Raw genomic sequence first — 24,403 nt, forward strand, 5'->3', positions numbered from 1 at the left:
TAATTATTGTGAAAAATTAACTATGCATAGCCCCGAATGATTATTTGCCATATCAACAAAATGGCGTCTAAAAGGTCTGAAGAAGGGTGTATTGAAACTGAACATTGTGGTGATATGTTGCCTCAAAAGAAAAAAAAGGAAATTCGAATTTGGATGGATGGATGGTGAGTAATTTGAAAGACAGTGTTCCTATATTTAAATAGATCGAGTTATAGATATTGTTTAAATAACAACTTTAAAAAGTCTTTATAAGTATTTATATTTATACTAATTTATAACTTCAAGATCTTGATCTATCTAGATTGCTAGATCTATAGTAGCTTCTTATATTAGGCACAGGTCATCTAATTCTCCTTTAAGAAACAGGTCGCTTTTTTTGTTTATAATTAATTTGTTTTTATGTTTGGAGCTAAAAACGACGTTTCGGGACAGTGCATGTCCAATTTTAGATAAGTTCCTGTATTTTTGTTCCGCTTTTCCAAAGCAGATGGCAGTTTTTTAGATTCTTGGTAACCAAGTATGTAAAGCTATTGTTTTAACCTCCCCCGGCAATTCATACCCATATAAGTATTATAAGGGATGAAGGTTGTATTATGAGCCTGTTTGATCGTAGGGTGATGGGCATATCAAAATAAACTTCCAAACATCTTTAGAAAGACATTCTAATCACATTCATACTGTTAGCTGTTAAATAAAATTAAAAAAGGAGGTGTTTCAATGAATAATAATGAATTAAACACATTCTCCTATAGTGCACAAAGCAAAATCGTAATAAGAAATATTATTGGGATTAATAAATCTATGATTTTTTTCAATAAATAAATGTGACCTAGATCGAGATATCTAGAATATATAATTTATGAATGAAAGAAAAAGTGCGGGCTGCTAATTTGAAGCCAGAGACCATGCCCACTTCAGGTGATCACGCCAGGCGAGCGCTGGTGGTGAGGAGAGGTATACACTAAGCGTGTAGTGTCACAACCTATCATACAGGCAGTGGAGGGAAGGGGGAGAGAGTCATGAAAAGAATTATAAGCATCTATGGGAGGGAGGGGATGTAACAAAACGAACATCCAAATTATGAAAAGAAGAGGGTCCTTGGATGGGAAAAGAAAGAGACAGAGAATACATGTAGCCTAGTTCAAAATATCATGTTTGTTAAATTATAATAATTAATTTATAGATCTATAATTATATAGATTTATTTCTGTTTCTAAACATAGATATATAGGTAGGCATATATATATATAGAGAGAGAGAGAGGCAATAGATTATAAATACATATTGCAGAAGTGAATCTACTTCTTTTAATACCATCTAAATAATTTTTAATTAACACAGACATAATTTATTAGCAATAACATAGTGGTGTTTCTTAATGGTGCTCGATGTGTGCTAAAGGAGAAAGCACAAAAACTGCGTTTATTATAGGAGCATGAAGTGACCTGATTTATTTTAAAATAAAATCTTGACTATGAGTGGTAATTCAAAGAAACACAGCTATTTTTATAGTCCTTTAGTTGCAGAATAAGAATCTGCTTTCAGTTTTTTTGTAAGTTAAACCGTCACCAAATAAAAAAATAAAATAAAAATTTGACCTAGTTCCCGAATACGGTGTGCCTAATATAAGAATCTACTATAGATCTAGATTAGAATCTAGATCTAGAATCTAGTACACCAGTAGTGACTGTAGTCTAGTATGTAGTAGATCTAGATCTAATTAAATTTAAATATAATATTATTAATATTAAACAATTTAATACTAATCTAGATCTACTACTAGATCTAGATAAGTAGATAGATTACTAGATCTAATAAGTTTATTTAACAAATTTAAGTTAACGTAATATAATAAATATAATATAAATATTTATATAGATGTCTAATATATAAAAATATAAAAAATTATATTTTATAATAATAAAATAATTTAATTTAAGTAGTAAACTTTAACAAGTTAGTTTAAGTTTATGTTGTTCAAATCATTAATTTTTTTATTTTAAATAGATCTAGATCTAATCTGTTATAATATAAAAATAATTCATAATCACCATTCATTGACTCTTGGCGTTGGCTTGGCTTGTTGGTACTTTATATTATATCTAGATCTATGGGTACTTGGCCTTTGCAAAATGTTGGTTGAAAGTTAGGTTAAGTCTGCAAGTGTAAGTCTTGATTTAATTAACTCTTTTTAATTTATGGAATGACTAGACTTTAGACTATAGACATACTGGATGATCTATAAGAGTATAATAACATAAACTTAGGGAAAGAAGACTCAAAAGTAGGAATGTTACAATTTTTTTTCAGAAAAATTATTATAAGAATCTTGTCGTCTGATATTTTGTAGATTTGAACGAGCCTTCTAAATTTATATGCAGTGATGGGAATTTTCCGACAATTGTCGGAATTCCGATAATTTCTTCTGGTCCAATTTTCTAGCAAAAAAATCCGAAGTTTTCCAGACATTTTTTTTTTTTAAAATCCGATTTTTTTTTTTTTCAAAAAAATCCGATTTTATTGTTTTTCCATTTTCGGAAGAATGCGAAATAAGATTTTTGATTTGTTTTGAACATGCGCACATCCGGTCTTTTGACTCAGTTAAAGTTCTTTTTTTTTTTTTTATATCTTGTGCTACCGTATTCTCTTATAAGTCTAGATCTCGGTCCAGATTAGAGTGGTTTGAATCAGTCTAGATAGATATCTAGATTCTTTAATTTGAATACTTTTGATCTAGATCTAGACTTCAATGGCTGCTTGCCAGCTTTTGAAAAGTATTCGACTTAAACTTAACTTAGACTTAAGAGTATCAATCATGAATGATGCCCGGTCGCTATGTTACGACGTATGTAGCGCTAATCGCCGCTATTACTACAATTCAAGATCTATTATTTTTTCACTGTTGTTACGATGACCCCTAGATTTTTCTAATTTGAACCCTGCCTGCCGACTTCCTTGAGTTCAAATGGGATTAGATCTAGACATCTAGATCTATTATAATAATAATAAGATCTAGATCTACTCATCTAATAGAGTGATACTGTAATAGACCTACCGTGTACCGACCATCTGGATTTATATATAGAATATACGCTTACAAAATTTCCTAAAATTTTTGCAAAGTCAGTTCCCATCACTGTATATGAATTATGTATACATGTATGATTCCTGGTTGAAAGAAAATATTTTGTTTATTTGTGCTTGTCCTTATCATAGCAACCAATGGGCACGATGTGAGGAGATTTGAACGTCTTGAATAAATATGCTTGCCATCTCTTATATATTAATCAACTAGTCCAAAAACATGTTTCAAAGGAAAGTTTATTGTTATTAAAATATCTGAACACAAAGCTGCATTAGATCTACTCATTAGATCTAAATCTACATCTATTTCAAAATGCGTAACTGCAGAAATAAATCAATGTCAGCCATTTTGACATCATTTCAGTCTAAGTTTTTTTAACTGCTATAATAATTCAACCTATCAGAAAATTGTTTGATGTCACATGACCAATCTGACCAATCACTATTATCTTGGCATGTAAACAAGATGGCTAAAATTACAATGGTTAACAATGGCCTCCAACATTGGATTCAACTGCTAAATATGAAAAATTAATAGCATCCAAATTGCACAGAAATTTAGCCAGAAAAATGCTCTACAATACTGGAGAGTCAAAAGGCGTGGATATGTTGAGCCTTTTAAACTATACACAGGGAAATCGAACCCTTTTTTAGATCTAATAAAAAATAACCTTCTACTCCACGTGGGATAGCGTAATTTCGTTCCCCGTTGCCATTTTTATTGGTCAATCAAAAACTATAACTCTCTTACAAAGAAGTATTCATTTAGTGGGTTAACAAAGTGTGCCTTTGAGATGTATAATCTTTTGCCGAAAAAAAAACCGAAACACTTTTTTGTCGAAAAAAAAGGGGCGTGTCGGTGGAAATTGTAACATCGCTATCAAAAGTAAAGTAGCAATTATCAATTATAATACATAAAACATTGAACCATAATCTTCAAATACAAAATAAACAAAATTTAATAAAATACTCAGAAAGACACAAAGATAAAGGCACATTTCTCGTTCCATATGCTAGGACAAATTTGTACAAATGCTCCTTCTTCCCTAGTGCTATTAGAGCATGGAATGGGTTGTCTGAGCTAGCCAGGAAAACCAGTGACTTGGCAGAATTTAAGTCATTGGTTAATATGCATGACAGAATTCATGACGCGTAGGATGTAATCATCTTCTTTTTTGAAGTAACGTGTCTGTATTATATAAGATAAGATAAACTATAACTTACTAGACCGATAACCAATACATCTATTGTGATAGATGTAGAAGGTGAAAAATTTAATATGTCATATATATATATGGTTAAATTGATGCAAACTCACTAACTCTGATTTTATTTACTCTGATAGCCCTAATAATAATCAGGGCAGTATTGAGGAAAGCTTTAGATATTGTATATAGGTCTACACTAGTTCTAGACTAGATCTAGTTAAATCTAGTATAGTGTTGACAATGTTAACATGGTTTAGAGTTAAGGGTGAGGAGCTGGATAGAGAAGACCCATTTCAAATTTGAACCCCTAGGGATTAGCACCCCATAGACTGTTTTTTATTAAGCTTTTTTTTTTAACTATCTATTTAGTTCAAATGTTTGTCAGGGAGACTAATAAATATGATGCCAACTTTCTGACCAACAAACAGCTCACAAGAAGATTCCTGGGTCATAAATGGGTCACTGTCACTGTGACTAAAATGAAGGTGTTTGTTTCCATGGTACCGAGGGGGGGGGGGAGTAGTAATGTGATAGAATTGTCTAACTTTGGTTTTCCCCTAACACAAGTAATAGGACTTATTCAGGCCTAAAACTTCTTTAAAAAACTTTTAAATTTTGTTCTGTTTGGAAAAATTTTGTTTGTAAATGTGCATAATTTATGCAAATAAGTTTGGCTTATTTTGATAAATGTTAATATTTCAGTTGGATTCTATAAGATTGTGTTAGTTCATTCATTTCTCTTCAATAATACATATAATATAGTTTTGTATGTAAAATAATAAGTTTATTTGTTAGGAATTTTTTTGTAAGATAAGTGCTTAGTTTGGAAAGTGCTCCGTCTTTTTGGCACAAGACATTCTAAAAGTCCTTGTCAAGTCAAGACTATAGGCAGGTATATAGATATTTATACACTGTAGTCAATAATAGTGACTAAAGACTCAAGACTCAGTAGTCACTATAATATTCTAGATCAATGTCTGTTTGTGATCTATTATTTATTAAGCAATAATATTTAATAATTTTAATACAATAAGACTAAGTGGTAATTAACCTTCTAAGCTTAAGTAGTTCAAAATAGTTCATTATAAATTATTACCTCCTATTTCCTTCGTCCTTTGCCTTGCTAGATCATTGACTTATTTGGAATGTGTTTCAGAGAGGCAGACTTATCTAGAGCCTTTAGAGTCTAGTCTGTCACTGGACTAGACTAGTTGAGAATGATAACGATTTCAAAATGTCGTAGAACGACTATGGTTCATCTCAGAGCACACTTCCTCATGTGGCTGTGGCGCCCTATTTTGGAGAGACAGCACAGGTTAATATGGCTTTTGCTTCGGTGGTAGAGGAGCAGGCTGTTTTTCGGATTGTATGTTATTCTTCCTGAGCTGAGACCCTTGTTCTTTCACTGTCCATAGCTTTCTTGGTCACTGTTTCTCTCCGTCTGGTGCGGTCTAGAGCTATGTCCTCCAAATTGTCAGTATTGATATTCACTGAATTGAGGTCCCGTTTCATTACATCTATGTAACGGAGGTGGGGGCAACCAGTTTTTCTTGTGCCAGTCTCGAGTTGTCCATAGAGGATGACTTTTGGGATGCGCTTGTCCTCCATCTGTCGAACACGTCCAAGCCAACGCAAACAGCGTTGTCTGAGGGCTGTAAAGATGCTGGGAATAGCTGGTTGTGCAAGGAACTCAGTATTGCACACTTTTTCTCTCCATGTGACTTTCAAGATCCTATGGAGACATCTCAAATAGAATGAATTCAGTTTTCTCTCTTGCTTTGCGTAGGGGGTCCATGATTCACTGCGACACAGCAGTGTACTCATAACGCATGCCTTGTAGACTTCCATTTTTGGTAATCGTAGTTAGTTTCTGGTTTTCCCAAACTCTTGGCTAAGTCTAGCGAAGGTCGAGGCAGCCTTCCCTATGCGTTTTTTATCTCCTCTTCTAGAGACAGGTCATCTTTAATTGTGGATCCCAGATAGCAGAATTCGTTTACAGCATCCAGCTTGTTATCGTCTATGAGGATGGAGGGTGGTGCTATAGCAGGTGGTCCCATAACATTTGTTTTCTTCATGCTAATAGTGAAGCCATACTCTTTACAGGCCTGAGAGAAGCGGTACATCAGTGACTGAAGTTCCTCTTGCGTGTGTGTCAAACGCGTTGTGGATTAGCAGTGAAAATATTATTCTAAAGAGGGTTGGGGCCAGGACACATCCTTGTTTAACTCCGCCGTTTATACTGAAACTTTCGGAGCTGGCACCGTTGAATTGCACTGTAGCCATCATATTTGGTGGAAAGATACGATTACATTTAGAAGCTATGGTGGACAGCCTATTATCTGTAAGATTTTAAATAGGCCATCTCTGCTGACTAGATCGAAGGCCTTTGTCAGGTCAATGAACGCAATATACAAAGGCATCCTTTGTTCTCTGCACTTTTCCTGGAGTTGGCGGATGGAGAAAATCATGTCAATCGTGGATCTCCCTGAGCAAAAGCCGCATTGTGATTCTGGATAGACCCAATCAGCGAGTTTCTGTAGCCTGGGAAGTATCACTCGAGCAAAGACTTTGTCTACAATACTTAGGAGGGAGATTCCCTGTAATTGTTGCAGTCGCCTCTGTCACCTTTGTTCTTATACAGTTTAACGATTTTAGCATCCCGCAGGTCTTGTGGCACAAAACCTTCTTGCCAACATTTGCAAAGCAGATTGTGTAGAGGTTGGACAAGAGTAGTTTTGCATTGTTTTAGAAGATCTGGGGGGATACCATCGCATCCGAGTGCTTTTCGGGCAGCAATGTAGTCTATGGCTTAGTTGAGCTCTGACAGGGTGGGTGTTTCGTCTAGCTCATTCATTGTGGGTAATTGTATGATAGCCTTAGTCAGAGACTGAGCTTATTGTGGCAAAGAGCTCAGAGTAATGTTCAACCCATCTGTGCATTTGTTGGCACTTGTCTGTGATAATTTCTCCATTGGTTGATTTAAGAGGTGCTGTCTTGTTTTGTGAGGGTCCGAGAGCCTTTTTGATTCCTTCGTACATCCCTCTTATGCTGCCCACTTGGGCTGCGAGCTGAATATTCTCACTGAGCTCTACCCAGTATTCATTGGCACAGATCCTGTGCATTGGCTCTAGCTTATTTCAGCTTTAACAGTAGGTTTTGCCTTGTATGTAGCGAGTGCATCTCTCTTTGCTCTGATGACAGGTGCTAAAATAGCTGATTTAGAGTCAAACCAATCATTTTGTTTTGTAATTTTTCTTCCAAAGATTTCCAGGGAAGTCTTTTGTATGGTGGACTTACAGTGTTCCCATGTTTCTGTTGCTGTATTTCCAGAGACATTTTTATACTCGCGTTCAAAAAATTCCGCAAACTGTATCTGGAGATCAGGGTGGCACATCTTGCTTACATCCGATTGGGGTCTTCCAATCTGCTTGGTATGGTGGATTTTTTTGGGGAGAAGATTGATCTTACAACATACCAAAGAGTGATCTGTGTCACAGTCTGCACTGTGATAGGACCTGGTAAGCTTGACAAATTTTAAGCACTTTTGTCTTACTATGATTAGGTCTACTTGGTGCCAGTGTTTGGAGCGAGGGTGCCTCCAAGATACTCTGTGTTGCGGTTTAGTCTTGAAATAGCTATTAGTGACACAGAGGGAGTGTAGTGAGCAAACCTCGAGAAGCCTTTGTCCATTTTCATTTACTTTTCCGACATCAAAACGCCCAATACAGCTGTCCCATGCAGAATTGTCAGATCCAACGCGTGCATTGAGGTCGCTGAGGATGATAACCTGTTCATAGTTGGGATCTCGCTAAGAGCTGACGAAAGGTTGTCATAAAACATATCTTTGGCCTCTGTTGTGGAACTCATGGTAGGAGCGTAGGCACTTATCAAAGTCACGTGTCCAATAGATGTGTTAAGGCGTAGTGATAGGAGTCTTTCTGAACCGTTGCATTTCAGATCTACTGTGTTCAGCAGTGTGTTCTTAACTGCGAAGCCAACGCCATGTTCCCTTACTTCACTTTCAGCTTTGCCTTGCCAGAAGAAGGTGTAGTCTTTTTCTTTGATTAAACCAGAGTCCGCTAAACGAGTTTCCTGAAGGGCGGCAATGTCTACTTTAAGCCTGGACAGTTCATCGTTTATTATTGCGGATTTTCTGGCATCTTCTATGTCTGGTAAGTTTTCATTTAAGTCCAGTTTGTAGAGTACGCACATTCCACATGCCCAGTTTAAGAGTGGAGCTTCTCTTTTTTTTCTTCATGTCGAATGGTACTTTGGCTTTGTGCCTGCTTTTCAGATTTTGTCCTATCCTCATGTACCCAAATGAAGAAGACAGGCATGACAGGACAACACCTTATTGGCTGGGGGCTGCCCAGCTTGAGGCGGGCGGTAGCTGTCCATTGGAATCCTAGGATCACTCCCACGGACAAAAGTGGCCCCTGGTGCCCTGCTCTATGTCAATTGAGCATTTGAGCTTATAACCGGTGACTGCCACTTCCTGTGTTTGGCCGATGCCAAAGGCGAAGCTGGAGTGTCCTCTCCAGTTTTTGGGGTTAGGGCTTTGAAAAAGTGAGGTGAAAGCCTGGGCATTGTTTATGGTCGGAACGATGTCGCCCACACAGCAGTTCCCCCCTCTTCGCGCAACTGATGTGACCAATACACTAATCACTAACAAAACTAGATCTACATTGTTAAAAAGAACTTGATTAAAAGTTTTCAACTGGATCAAATTTATCCATGGTCAAGTGGATCTTGATCTAGAAGCAGAGATCTATATAATATCCAATTTTTAAGGATGTAAAATTTAAAATTTAAAAAAAATTCAGATATCTGTGAGCTGCAATGTTACCTGAATGTACTAATGGAAATTGGTTTAAGTTCTTTTGACTAGCATTGTTTAACGCCCGCAAGGATTGACCTCAATTACATACACAACTGCATGAAGTCAGTGTTTCGCTGCAGGATGCTTTGTTTACAATGATGTTTTTTTACATGGATTTTAAATACAGTAAAAAAGACTCAATAGTAGCTCACAAATATGAGTGAATCAAAGAAATCATTATCATTAATGAAAAAGGTTGATAAAACCTATCAAATATTTATATGCAATCTTATGCATTTGTATGAGATCTAGCTATTCAGGAATTTCCTAGGCAAATTAAATTAAACATTTCAGCTAAAGATTAATATACATTTAACCATTTGAATTTAAATTATATAAAAACAAACCATTATATCTAAATCATTATATCTCAACTCAAACCCCCTAAAGATAATTCCATTCTTGATTTATCTTTCGAATGTTCCAAAATAGAGACAGTTAAATTTGATTATCAAACACAAAATGCTGTAACTCTGCTGGTCTTATGGTGCGCAGCAGCACAAGTGACATGATAGAACTGTAACAGCTGAGACTCAAATAAAACTATTCTATTTTTCGCATATCTCACAGGCTGACATCAAACTGGCTATTTTAGATCTAGCTAGTTCTAGTACTAATTAATGTTAAAATGATGAAAGAAATATTTTTATGTGTGTTCACAGGCACATGCTACTTTCCCCCTCACTTTGTTTTTTTAAAGTACTTTTAGTGAGATATGATGTACATTGTTTACACAGCTTGGCAAAACATTGATGATTGTTAACAGTCCTGGGATAGCATTTTATTAGGTGCATGAATATGAAATTTACTTATTTTACAAACCAGTCAATGTCATTCTTTCGATTTCTCTGATTTATCACACCATTCAAAGAAGTAGGCCAAGCTTCTTTTTTAAGTTTCAAATGACTACAATGACAAAGTTATGCAGTATTGGTATCTAATAATTCATTTGTATGAATCATTTGATAAATTTAGAAATTCTATTTTTATTTTTTTTATAACATATATTCTGCAGAAACATGTGCTGAAAAGAATATAATCTCATTTCATACAATAATTTATCGCTATGCATGTGTGCAATGGAACATATACTGCATACAGATATTAAGGCTGAAAACAATAATTATTAAGCATTAAACATTGTAGTGTATATATGTTTTGCATTGTTTGCTTTTGCTAAGCAGTCTTTAGTCCTGTGACAAGGATAGACAATCAATAAATATTTTTTTTAGGGTACATGAATTAAAAAATTTAAATTTTTAAAATTTTTCATAATTGATTTTCAGCTTTGACATGGTGCACTTTGGGCATGCCAATGCAATAAGACAGGTAATTGTAATGATTTATATAAATGTTTTAATTAACACTATTTTATTTTAACTTGTTTGGTTTTAAGTTAAAAAATAAACAGCTTCAAGTTCTGTGATTATTGCTAGTTCAGGAGAATTTTAGAGTCAACAGGTATTGATTACTAGGCTAATCAGATAACACTAGTGGTATTTCTAATGTCTAAACTGTATTGCTTTTAACATCAATAATGGTCTGCTTCATGGTAACAGCTGCTATAGATTTCATGTCTGGCCTGTGCTTTAAGATAGTTGAATCTTCATTCTTTATCATGTTCATGAATAGAAATAAAATGACCATCATCAAGAGTTGATTTTTATTAAACAGAAAAACACAACAGATTGGTGGTGAAGTAAAGGGAAACTGAACATTTTAAAATATAATTGTACAACTCAGTAACAGTTATTGAAACTTGTTCTCTAATACTGACAGCTTTGTAATCACATACTTTAAAGAAGCATTACACATAATTTTTGTAATGAGATAACTGTAACATAGTAACTAAAACTAGTACAACAATTCTGAAATCATCATGTTAATATGGCAATTTAACAGCAGATTCATGTTTGTTTGTGCATTTTATAACCTGTTTGTTTTTGTTTGCATGGACTTGTAAAAAATCTCATTTGGCAAAACCTGCCAAGTTCCCTTAAAAAAACAAACATTTTGATGAATAAAACAACAACAACAAGAAAACATTACCAAAGGTAATTATGTGTAAGAAAACAGATGTTTTTGAAACTGCACAAATTACTGATTTAAAGAGCATTTGATAAATGCTTTTGTTTTGACTGAATTTCTGGATATTTATTAAGGAACGATACATTACAATAACATCAATCTATCTGGATATAATTATTTTCTGTAATTTAAAAAAAAACAAAACAATTCTATTTTTAATTAGCTTTTAAATGAAAATTATCAATAATATTATAGTCATTAGTAATAGTAGCAGCTAAATATCATATCTTTTTTTCTTGATAAAACCATAAACATGACTTTCAGTGCAATATTGTTAAATTTGAATTGTTAACTTCAAATAGGGTTTGTTGCTGAACATAAAATTTATATATGTGTCAGACGCGAATAGCCCAATTTTCAGTAAAAGAAATTACGAAAGTCATTTCTCTATAGAAGAAGTTACGAAGGCTATATAAAATACAACCACAGACCTATATATACTACAATAAATATAGCTTTTTGATTTCTAGTTACGATTTATTTAGGTAGGTGCTGTTTTACTATTACATTCCAAGTATTAGAGTTTAGAAAAACCCAGGTTTGTTTCTTGCGCAACGCTATTCGCTAACACCTCATATCATCTCTCCATTAGTATATTTAGATCTATAATCTAATTCTAGTCTAGATCTATATATAAAAATCGAATAGATCTAGTAGATCTAGTATAGATTCTATCTTGAGACTAGATTACCGAGTCTAGCCTATGCTAGGCCTATAGTCAGTTTTTATTAGAAAAAAGTCTAGATATTAATAAAGACTAAAGTTTTTTAATTATAAGATTATTAGAAATAGACATAAGACATAGATCAATAATACTGTAATACGTTTACTATACTCTATACTTAATCTACTAAACTAGAGATCTATCTATAGATCTATCTATAATCTAGTCAATCTAGATCGGTGATTCCCAAAGTGGTCTATATAGACCCCCTGGGGTCTACGAAGACTTCCAAGGGGTCTACGAAAGGGTCTATGAGATGTCCACGGGGGGTCTACGATAATAAATTTCATTTAAACAGGTCGTGACTTTAACTTAACATCAAATTAATGTAATTCTTTCATACACTAATATATGATTTGTACCCAAGTTAATCCTTTAAATATTTATCTTAAATACTTTTTGAAATAGCTCCATTCTGTCTACATGTAACTAATGTCTAACAAAAATAATGTAGACTGTACAGAGTTGATTGTTTAAAATTGGGATGTATTCTTTCCTAGTCAAATAAGCAGTAGCCTAAGTGCCCTTTTTTAAGACGATATGAAACCAATTATGATGGAGGATCATTTGAGACGATACTACCCTGACAGAAAAAGAAAAAGATTTGAAAAACTTTCGAACACTCAAAGATAAAGTTCAGAAAAAATCTTTAAATCTCTCTTCGACATCATATAGAGAAGTTGATGGTTTGTGAGAGTCTTACAATATCTCTTTACTTACAGAAAAATACTGAAAATACTATAGGTAAAAAATTGATTTTACCAGCGATTGTAGTTTTAGAAACTGTTTTACACAAACCTATATCTGATATTATTAAACAAATTTCTTTAAGCAACCCTACAGTTCAATGTCACATCTGTGGCATGGGTTATAAAATTAAAAGTTTCTTATGTAGTTCTTTGCAAACGACATATATACAGCTTGGGGTCAGCGTCGTAGCAGACTCTGCCAATGTGTAGCGCTGTGTGCTGCATACTGCCTTAGGCTTGACCCACGATATGTTCGGATATAGCTGCAAGGCAGCACAGTTTGAATTCTGTTTTCCTTCTGCTAGCTAGGCTGCAAGCCAAGGCTACTGAGCCCTTCCTGCCGAAAGCTTACTAGTTTAGGTGCTCACTAGGTACTCACCTTCACGCCTTCTCCTGTTAGTGAAAACAATTCTGTGCACCCAATATTTGAGCCACACGTGAAAGATCAAGACATACACGAGAAACTGCTGTTTGCGAAAACTTTTACAATGATACATAAGGCTATTTAATTAATTGATTGATTAATATTTAATTTTTGAAGACTACTTCATAGAACAACAAATTCCTATATGAAACATTTATCCGTAGCAACGGATAATAGATGTACAAAAAAACGCAACATTTCCAGTGTGTTTGGTAATTCTAATAATAAATAAAAATTGTTATTTTAATTAGTTTAAATATACATTTTATCAATAAAAAAATAGATCTCTATAACCTGATGTGTAGCTTTAAATTACTTTTTCACTCTTTAACTCACTACAGTTAGAAATTTGTTTTAAATATTTTTGATGAATTTGCAAAAATTCAACACAAGTTAAGCAGAGGGTCTACCGAAAACCAGAAAACATGGCAAGGGGTCTAAGATAAAAAAGTTTGGGAACCACTGATCTAGATCTATACAATATTCATTATAATACTTCTACTTATAATGACTTATTTAATAAGTTAATACTTAGACTTAGATCTATTATAATTTATTAATAGATTTACTTTTCAATGCCTAGACCTAATAATAAAATTGCGAATGATGTCTATAATGACTGATTTTTTATTTTTTTTTATAATAATAGGCCTACTAAATCTAGGTCTAGACTCTACTTAAATCTAGTCTAAAATAATGACTGTCTAAGACTCTAGATGATTGAGAAGTTACAAGAAAAGTAATCATTTTTCCCGACATTGAAAAAAGGTGCTGGTACCTTGTACCGGTGCGTACCGTCACAAAAATATATGTATATCTCAATCTTCTTTCATTTAATTTTTTTTGCGGGGTTATTTCTACTTAATACATTGATACCGGATCGATTTAAATAGGGCCTAAGTATACAAGCAGGATTTCGAGCATTGGATAAATTTATTTTTTAAGTACAAAGTTTTATGGAAGAGGCAATATATTAGTTGTTTGAAGTTTGTAACTTCTTAAATTCAGGCTAAAAATATCGAAGCCTAAATTTTTACACTCATTTCTAAACAATTAGAAGAGATGGAATGACTCATAGTGTAGCATGTGTACATCTGCAAAAACACAAACTCAGTCAGACTTTCAAAACTATGAAAAGAAAAACTTAATGATTATTTTTACTGTATTATTATTCCTTTTTAGAATTAGGATATAAACAAAAATATGACTTTATCTAACAGAAAAAAAATTAAACTTACGTCTATTTATGCGGTTATTTATAGTTACCTAGTAATATAAAAAATATTGAACTAACACTTACATTCATCATAATGCAGCCATGCGATTTTTCGGTTATAAACATAGCATTATTTAGGACCAATATTTTACAAAGGCTGCTTGGAGAAATCAGGTATACCCATTAGGAGAAAAATTTAAGAAACTATAACAGACACAAAATAAACAGTGACATTCATAACAAAATAATATTCAAAATTGATTAGAGTAACACCTTTTTAAGTAATCATTTAAAGTTTAAAATCACTACAATTTTTTTCAACAATTAATTTGTGTATGAAATTGGTGTATCGGAAAATGCAGGGTACATGAAATAAGCTAGTCCTAAAAAAACAACACAGATCTTGGGTAAAATACTCATCAAATAAAGTACTGTAAATGTGTAGTTTCACGCGCTAGTTTCAGGTCTTTTCTTTTTATAGCCTCTATCGGGTTATATCCCAACTACCGGTATTTTTGTGCAGAATTTTTTTCTCTATCAGGTACACTTAAAATTATAGCATAATAATGTCAGTTTAATTTAAAAAGTGAACTGAAAAATACAAAGATATATAGGGAAAAAAGCGACTTCCGGCCCAATACTTTTTAATCAAAGAAACGAAATGGACTAGTCCAACAAACCCTATTCAATGGATTTGATCAAAACCACATTTTTTATGGGTCTTTAAATTTATGAAATATTTACTCTTCATGTTTTAACAGCTATATAAAATAAAAGAAGTCTATATATTAACTTTTCAGTATAAAGCTTGATTGTACATATCTTGTTATTGTAATGGGAACAGCACACTATTTTTCCTTGGCAAAGTCTGCAAAAGAGCTAACAGCTCAGCAGCAGAAAGCTAGCTTGAAGAAGAAGAAAAGTTATTGTAATGGCCTAATAATTTGGACAAATGACCCATTATTTATAATTTTATAAAATTTAAAAGAATTTTAAAATAAATTTGTATCAAATTAGCTATATGTTTTTTACTAAACTTTTTTTTTTATTGCTAAGGCTAAGGAATTTGGAGATGTTCTTTTAGTTGGTGTTCATTCTGATGGTGAGTGAAACATTTGGCTTTGTTTAGTTAGCATTGTATCATTTATTTACTGCATCATTTTCTTGATATTAAATGTTTTAATTCAATGTATAATTATAATGTTAAGATTGGCATGTGTATTTTTGTGCTCCAGCTGAAGTCACCAGACATAAAGGTCCTCCAGTGTACACAGAAGAAGAGAGATACAAAATGGTTAGAGCCATCAAATGGGTGGATCAAGTAAGTTGTACAACAAAAACAAATTGAAATGTTCAATCTTTGTGACTGTCTGCTCAAGTATTGAACTTCAGGATTTTTAGCTCTCCATTGTTTCCACTTAACTCTATGGGAAGTAAAGGGGTTGGTCATTGTGCATGACACCCTTGTTGGCCATTGAAACAGATGAGCTTTACACAATAGATCACAAGGTATGAAAAGGGTTACCTACCTTCTGCTGCTGATCTCCCAAGATGAAGATTTAGGCCTGGGCTCAAAGTATGTGTTTAATTAGGCACATAACTTAAACAAATGAAAGTGAAAAGGGTTGGTTCTTGCGTTGGCCATATCAAACTCTTTTGGTACCGTTCAACACAAAGCAAATTAAAGTCACTCATTTTACAAAAAAAAAATTCTGATCCCAAATTTTAAATTTTAATTTCTATACACACTTGTACATATATTTAAAATACATTCCAGATTAAGCGGAAAAACAAATGTATAACTTAATTGTTTCTTTGTGTTGGTGTAGGTTATTGAGGATGCACCCTATGTGACTACACTGGAAACATTGGACCAATATGATTGTGATTTTTGTGTACATGGCGGTAAATTAACAACTATAAGGAATTTTTTTAAAAAACATTGAGTACATAGTGGATTTGTATTTAAATTGGTACTTGTCTGAATTCTAAATCTTGTATTTGTTTAAAATAGATGACATTACAACCACTGCAGATGGGGTAGACACTTATCATCTGGTCAAAGCTGCTGGAAAATATCAGTAAGACAAAGAATTCTATCATTGTATTGGGAAAAACTGTTTCTTCATTTACTTTTTAAGTTTCCACCAAACTGCAAAGTTTGTATTCAATTTCTTAGTCTTCAAAAATAATCAATTGCAATACTAGCTTAAAATTTGCTTATATTTTTCAGAGAGTGCAAGAGGACAGCAGGTGTGTCAACAACTGATCTGGTTGGAAGGTGAATAAATTTAATAACCTTTTTTAAACATGTTAAAGGCATTATTTAACTTGTGAGAGGCATTTTTAGAGGTTAAATAACACTTGTAGATTGCTATACGTGAGCCAATGATATTGCTGTACATGAGCCAATATTTATAATCTGTATATGATATAGCACCATCAAATTATTATGAAATATCTTTTTATTTCTGACAGCCTATGTAAACATTTTTTGTTCTAATCAGAATGTTGCTGGTGACCAAAAGTCACCATGAAAGAGATGAAGACAGTATTGATGAGCACCACGTGGGGGCTATTAGCAAGGTCAGTAGAGCTCAAAACAAAAGTCAGACATTTACAACCTCCCCTCCTAAAAATAATTTTAATAGTAAAATTCATAATAGTATTAATAGTGCTTTATTTTTTTCTTTATTGGATTTTACATGCAATGTAAATATCAGAAAAAAAAAGATGTATTACTAGCTTAAAATGTCTTTTTTTTCCCCTCAATATTTGTTAGAAATAGTTCTTTTTAATCTGCATTTATAAAATGTGTTATTTCTGTTTTCTACACTTTCTTCTATATTTTATTAGGGCATTCCATGAGATTTATCAAATATTTTGATCTCAAAATCTCTTTTTAAAAATTTAATAGTAATGATTATGTATGCTATATCGTTAATAGTATCTTTAACAGTAGACATTTCTGAGCACATCATAGTGAAGATAGTTTCTTTAATCATTGAATAATCTCAGCTTGCCATAGTCTAAAGATTGCATTAAACTAAGAGGTAATCACTGACAGTAACAAATGTGATGGTCCTTTTGCCTTTCTAATAAAAGAAGGAAACCATATTTATTATATTGCTTCATTTCATATTGTCTAGTGTTGCTATCCTAATCTCTAGTCAAGATCTTCTATAAATGGTTGTCTCTTTTCCCCTTCTGTGTTTTGCACTTCACAGATGATTTTAAAAGGAGATGTGAGTTACCGGAAAACTTTTTTTTTTTTTTTGGACTTTGATTTTACTCTTATAAGGCTTTATTTTTTTTTTTTTTTTTTATTTCTATCAAGAAATGTCAGTGTGTGAAAAGATTTAATTTTTTTAACCTTTTATTTTTTCCAGAACAAAAAAAGCTTTCACAAAATTCTTAGGAAAAACTTTTGTTTTTATTTTAAATTTAAATTGTAACAAATCATGTTTAATTTTACTTTGAATACAAGTTTATTGTTAAATACCAAAGGATTTTAATAATTAATATAAATAATTTGTTGAATATTTATTGAATGAAAAAGGTATTATATGGCAGGTATAAATGTTTGATAAATTAGTTTTATCACTTAAAACCACATATATTTTATAAACAAATCATATTTTAAATACATTATGTTTTGAAACTACATGTCATTTGGTTTAACATATACTGCTCGCCCCACCCCTTATTTGTGGTCTGCATAAAAAGTTAATTGAGGGATTCTGAAGTGTTTATCATTTGGTTTCAATATATAACTCAATATCTTTATAGTTGCCATTAGATATAAGTGCAGAGTTGTACAATGAATATTGATCTATTCTGTGGCTATACTTTGTAATAGGACTGGTGATATATTCATTGGCTAAACTTAATGTGTCTGATTAATGGCATAAGGGGACACAAATTGTTGGGCCCAGGTTGAATTGATAGCACAGACATCATTGAGGTTCCTACATATAAACCATCCAGCATTAACGATTTCTGTTTTATTTTTTATAAAGTAATAATGAACTTAAATAATATACACACATGTCTAGAAGACAAAAGTGCATTTAAAAAATTGATTTTAAAATTGGACAATTTTTTATTTTTTATTTCTGCACTAAATAAAAGTCAGATATTCTCAACACAAATAGATATTCAGCGTTGACATCTAGTCAAACGAATAAGAGTAAAATTGTTACTAACTCAATATAGAGATTTTAAAAACACATATTATGTGCATTTAAACCCAAACTAAAATAACTGATTTTCGAGAGTCAATAGTGTACATATTTGGCCCCTAGGGAAGAGCCTTCTTTAGTTATATTTAGGCTCAAAACTTTCTAGTCATCAAATATTCTGGGAGCCATTGCTCCTTATAACTTTTATTTTTGTTTTTATATTTTATTTTATCAGATTTTTTAAACAAACACTTTTTGCAATTGAACTCTTCTTTGCCCAAAATATATTTTTTTTATCTTAGCAATGTTAAATATAGCTAGATATGCCTGTCACTTTTTGACCTAGATAGAGCTTTTTTTTAAAGTGTGATTTTTTTCCCATAAGTTTTTCTTTCAGCTAACTTTTCACCCTAATTATTTACCCCAAAAAAGTGTATAAATTATATTATCTACAACATTTTTTCTCATTTATCTAGTATACTACAATTTTAGAATTTTATACCATAAATAAAGGATTGTTTTGAGCCTTCAAGACAAATTATTATTCTGTCCAAATTATTTCAATCTATTTTTATTCCCTTTATTACAAGATGTATGTTTTCATTAGTAAACCTTCTGTTTTCCTTGAAATAGTCCACTCCTAAACCTTTTTGTTTTTAAGCTTATTTAAAAAAACAATTTGTGACTTGTCATTTTTTATAAATAATCTTCCATGGGTCCAATTTTATTTTTAGTATAAAGTAAGAGTTATAAGTACAATTTGTGTTATTGTTTCTTATGTTTTAGGAAGACTTCACATTGTATATAGATCTATCACATATTAGTTGTTTTTTTTTCTTATGTCTCTGAAATACTCTATTGGTGCTTGGTAACACTATATGGATTATCAGTAATTGTTTGCCTAATGTAAAAAGGTATTTCATTACAAACACTTTTGTTGTTTCATCAGTTGATGACAATGAAAGCTATTGTGTATACCTAATAAAACATAGATGCAATTTATCTTGTAAGATAAAAAAGGCTTAAAATAGTTTTCACTATTAGTTTATTATTACAGAAATAAAATTAAAACAGAAATCTTATGATCATTTTCTAAAACTTCAAGCAGTTTTATTGGTTTAAATCTCAATCTTCACGTCCCACTCTAGGGTGGCAGCTCACACAGCCCATGGACTGGTGTCTCTCAGTTTTTGACAACTACAAAAAAGATCATACAATTTTCTGAAGGTAGAGAACCAAAGCCTGGAGACAGAATTGTTTATGTTGCTGGGGCTTTTGATCTGTTTCATATCCTTTGAATAAAAAAAAAAAAAGCAAACCAAATGTTATGCTGATAGAACTAATCGTATTGTAGCCAAGAAAATTTAGTAAGATTTACTTTCAAGTATGTTAGCATTCTAGAACAGAATTGATTGTGAGTGCTATTTTCTTTTTACATTAATATCAGTACCTAATGTTAACTATATAAATAAACAATGATAGAAACATTATTTTAATTATTTTATTTTAAAATAGTTTAGAATGTCAATTTTCAATAATGATTTCACTTTGTCTGATGGGATAAATGTTCCTTGTTTAAATTGGTAATGAAATAAATGCTCCTTAGTTATAAAAAGTTTAGAGATTTTTTTAAAGTAAAAACTAACATTTTTTTTTTTAATGGCCCTATAAAGTATTTGATAATTCTCTTGTGTATATGATGAGGCCTTAATAATGTTAGATGTTGGTCATGTTGACTTCCTGGAGAAAGCTGCTTCACTAGGAGACTTCTTGATTGTTGGTATTCACACAGACCCTGTAAGTAGCATCTAGATTCAGTTAGTTCAGAAGCTTGAACTCTGTTAAGTCTCTAAAATGGTCTGTGTTATATATTATGCCATTTTTGTTCTAAGTGAAGTTTTGTTAACAGGTAGTGAACAGGTACAAGGGATCCAATTACCCCATAATGAATATGCATGAGAGAACTTTAAGTGTGCTTGCATGCAGGGTAAGTGAAACTTGTAATTTTTTTTTTACTGATTGTAATGCAAACAAAATTGAACTAGTCAACAACAAAATATAATTTCAAAACAAAATTGGTCTCTAGAAAAGAAAAGGTTCAAATTGTACATATGTTAGAGCTTTTTGATTTCAAGAATCTTCTCTAGTACAATGTTAACATTTGATTTCACTCTCAGGTCTTTGACTAGGCTTAGCCTTAGTCCTTGAACTTTGTTGTTCAACCAAAGATAAATCATTGTAACACAGAATTTCACATCTTTTTGCAAAAGTAATACCTTAATTAATATTAATAAGATTTGGGGTCATATTCCCCAGATTATTGATTCGAAATACACACTATAAGACAACAAGTGTATGTGACAAGCAGTAGAGATGATTTTTTTTTATCCTATTTAGTATGTCTCAGAAGTTGTGATAGGTGCTCCATATGCAGTAACACCAGATTTGATGGAGCATTTTAAAGTGGATGTAGTGTGTCATGGTCAAACACCTGTGATGCCTGATATAGATGGGTCTGATCCTTATGCTGTGAGTATTTTATTTTCTTAAATTGCCTGATTTAAATATGTATTAGCCCCCCAAAAAAAAAGTCTTTAAAAAGTCTTCCTATCAACTTCTCTTAAAAAAGATCATGTCTTAGTTATACAGATAGCGATGCACGTGTGGGTAGAGTCTGGGCTTTTATATGAACTCTGGGAGGCAAATACAGAATGTCTAATTTAAACTAGCAAGAAGATTCTTTCTTTTTATATTCACTTTGCTCTGATATTGCTGCTAGGCATTGTTGCCCAGTCAGGGTTATTGCCCTTTTCTTGACTTACTTTTACTTTAGCCTATTTAATTCATTTATTTCTCTCATTTCAACAATTGTATTGCATACAAGCGTGGTCGAGAGGCTAAGTGCGCTTGAACTTGGCTTGTCATGGCTACCTAGAAGGGGGCTCGAGGTTCGACACCCGACTCGGGCAGAGTTGTGTTTACCGAGCGCCTAAAGGCAGCACAGAAAACCAACTCCTAGATACCCCCTCCCCCCCACTGGTCCACAAATGAGATTGGACCAATGCGATCTGAGCATGCTATAAGCATGAAAGTAGCGCTATATAAAAGCTATAATATATATATATATATATATATATATATATATATATATATATATATATATATATATATATATATATACATATATGCTGCCATTTATATAAGTAACATTTATGCATCGTTCATTGTTTCATTACTTCACTTCATATTTGTCTATAAAAAATTAATATAAATTTCATCATTTCTTTAGGAGCCTAAACGTTTGGGGAAGTTCAAAAGTATTGATAGTAAAAACAATTTGACAACACAGATGATCATTGACAGAATCATTCAACATAGGTAATAATTTTAGCAGTTTATTTTTTTTTTTAATATAAAGACTCAGCTGCTTAGGCTACAAAACTAGATAAATGAGATGTGTTTGAATGCTGATCTTGTTTAGTATCTTGTTTAGTGTTGCTAATTCTGATCAATTAAAGTGGAATCTATACTTTAAAATGGGAGTGACTTTGAATCAAAAGAATTTGAATTATGAATCAACAAGTTAAATAGATGAATAATATAGATATCGACTGGTGCAGTGGCTAAGCGGTAAGGCGCTCGACTTCCGAACCGGGGGTCCTGGGTTCGAATCCTGGTGGAGACTGGGATACTTTCAGGAGGGTATCTGACATTAGTTAGGGATAAGTAAAGGCGATTGGTTGTTGTGCTGGCCATATGGCACCCTCGTAAACCTGGGCCACAGAAACAGATGACCTTTACATCATCTTCCCCATAGATCACAAGGTCTGAAAATGGACCTTTTTTTTTTTTTTTTTAAAGGATATCCGACAAAGCTACCATTCTTGTTTCTTTATGGTATTTTATATATATCCAAATTTAATATTTATTTATTTAAAAATTGTACACTATTTGTCTAGTACTTAAAACTTACCTCAAATATCTGTTGAGATTGTATTCTTTTGTTTAATAGACTGGAATATGAGGAACGCAACAGAAAGAAGGAAGAAAAAGAAAAAAAGATCTTAGAGCACATGAAAAATACAGCCCAAATCAAGACAGGCTAAGTGACTTTCTTTGTACAAGTGTACATGCAGTACACTTCTATTGTTTTCCTTGTTACATTAATCATTTCTTTCCAAATTTATTAAGCTTCCTAAGCAATGTGTAGATTGCAGGTAATATATTATTTGTAAAAGCTTGAACTGAATTGTTATTTTTATGACGAGGGCAATAATATGTCCTGTTGTTTTTCAAAATGAGTTTGAATATAATTTTGTTTATTTTTATTGTGGGAGAAAAACTATTGCTTGGAAATCATCTGTTCAGTTCTTGTGTCATCCCATAACACTTCTTAGTCCAAGTGTTTTCTCATCATGCACATTGATTTTCACTGACCTTTTATTGCATTTTGTTCAAGAAATTATTGATGGTGAAATGGATTCTAATAAAAGTTGTACAACTTCTGCACCTGATACTATTTCAGTTTCTTCTTTTTAAAGTCCTAATAGTTCAGTACACTGCATGAGTGATGCAATCTTAATGTATTTGTTAATCCTACATTTGAAATCAACTGTGTTTAGTTGTATAAACACCATGGCTGACTGTGAGCTCATTATGACTGAGAATTGTAATGGTTAGACCTATTCATTATGACTGAGAATTGTAATAGTTAGACCTATTCATTATGAAGCTCATTCTTTTTTTTTTAGCTAGAAATTTGTGTTTGAAATGTAAATAATTTTTTTAAAAGATTTTTTTTTATTATCACATGATGATTGTGCTCTTGCCTTCATGTTTAACATTATTGTTTTGGTTATTACACTGATGGGTGGACATGTTAAATGACATACAATTATTTAATAATTTATTATAGTGTTCATGAAGCAATTTTAAAAAATTCAGTTTCAGTATTTTACATTCTGCCTATGTCATATTTCATTAAACCGTAGTTATACAATGTAATGAATTAATAGTAAATCTATTAATATGATGAAGCCATTTTTTAAAGATGCATTGCCACTTGTCTTAAAAGATATCATTTACATTTTTTATTGATAGCTAATCTTTTCAATTACATTTCATTCCTAAGCATAAGAAATCATTTGTACTTTATCTTAATACCAATGGTCCCAAAAATAAATGTAGCACCAACTAGGTTAATGTCTTGATTTCAGATTAGTTCATTTCATTTGCATTAGCCCCTCAATCATTGTGCAGCTGTGACTACATTACATCTTTCTTTCCCCCTCTAACTTGTTCTTTCTTTCCCCCTCTAACTTGTTCTTTCTTTCCCCCTCTAACTTGTTCATTTCAGTTTATATTCATATGCTTATTTTTTTTTTTGTTTACAATTGTATTTATTATTGTCCATGTGATATCAAGATTATTGACATGTCTTTGCTTGTTCATGAGCTGGGCATGCAACTGTTCAACTTGTGTTCTTGTTTGAAATCAGTACGTTAATATATAATATAGAGTTGTACATTTTACTCAGTCAAGAAACTTAGACAATGTTCTTGTTTCACATCCAATTCAATCAAGAAACTTGGAAGTACGGTACTTATTTATTCTGCATAACTCAGTATTTATCTGGTTCTTAGTCATTACAGTTTTTATCACTTGGGAAATTATTGAATAAACTGAAACATGTTTATATATATATATTTATTTAAGATTAAGTTTAACACAGAAGGGGCATTTTTGTTTATGAATTCAAACCACAAGAGTAAAACATTTTTTGGAAAACTTGAAAAGTGAGCAATGCTCCCCAGCATCTTCTTTGTTATTGATATCTCATCACAGTTGTTA

At 32.3% G+C, this 24,403-nt stretch overlaps 1 protein-coding gene across 2 annotated transcripts; it reads left to right on the forward strand.

Annotated features, from left to right (window-relative positions):
* The first annotated feature begins 10 nt into the window (after window positions 1–10).
* LOC106057453 (ethanolamine-phosphate cytidylyltransferase-like) lies at window positions 11–24,027 on the forward strand. 2 transcript variants are annotated; one of them, XM_056020518.1, is made up of 15 exons: window positions 11–164; window positions 10,458–10,500; window positions 15,429–15,474; window positions 15,608–15,693; window positions 16,202–16,277; window positions 16,387–16,453; window positions 16,606–16,653; window positions 16,880–16,958; window positions 17,600–17,617; window positions 19,702–19,840; window positions 20,274–20,350; window positions 20,463–20,540; window positions 20,951–21,082; window positions 21,843–21,931; window positions 22,566–24,027. In XM_056020518.1, the coding sequence occupies exons 1-15, from the start codon at window positions 37–39 to the stop codon at window positions 22,657–22,659; spliced, it is 1,200 nt and encodes a 399-aa protein (XP_055876493.1). In that variant the 5' UTR covers window positions 11–36; the 3' UTR covers window positions 22,660–24,027. The 2 variants fall into 2 exon arrangements, with proteins under 2 accessions (XP_055876493.1, XP_055876494.1); XM_056020519.1 differs by lacking the exon at window positions 17,600–17,617.
* Window positions 24,028–24,403: the final 376 nt, after the last annotated feature.

Source organism: Biomphalaria glabrata, chromosome 2 (genome assembly GCF_947242115.1).
Source record: "Biomphalaria glabrata chromosome 2, xgBioGlab47.1, whole genome shotgun sequence".
In the NCBI taxonomy this organism is placed as follows: Eukaryota; Metazoa; Mollusca; class Gastropoda; family Planorbidae; genus Biomphalaria; species Biomphalaria glabrata.

Coding starts and splice junctions, on each gene's coding strand:
- LOC106057453 (XM_056020518.1), top strand. CDS start 37: ATGATTATTTGCCATATCAACAAAATGGCGTCTAAAAGGTCTGAAGAA. Junction 16,278..16,386: donor TGATTTTTGTGTACATGGCG/GTAAATTAACAA, acceptor TGTTTAAAATAG/ATGACATTACAACCACTGCA. Junction 16,654..16,879: donor ACAACTGATCTGGTTGGAAG/GTGAATAAATTT, acceptor TGTTCTAATCAG/AATGTTGCTGGTGACCAAAA.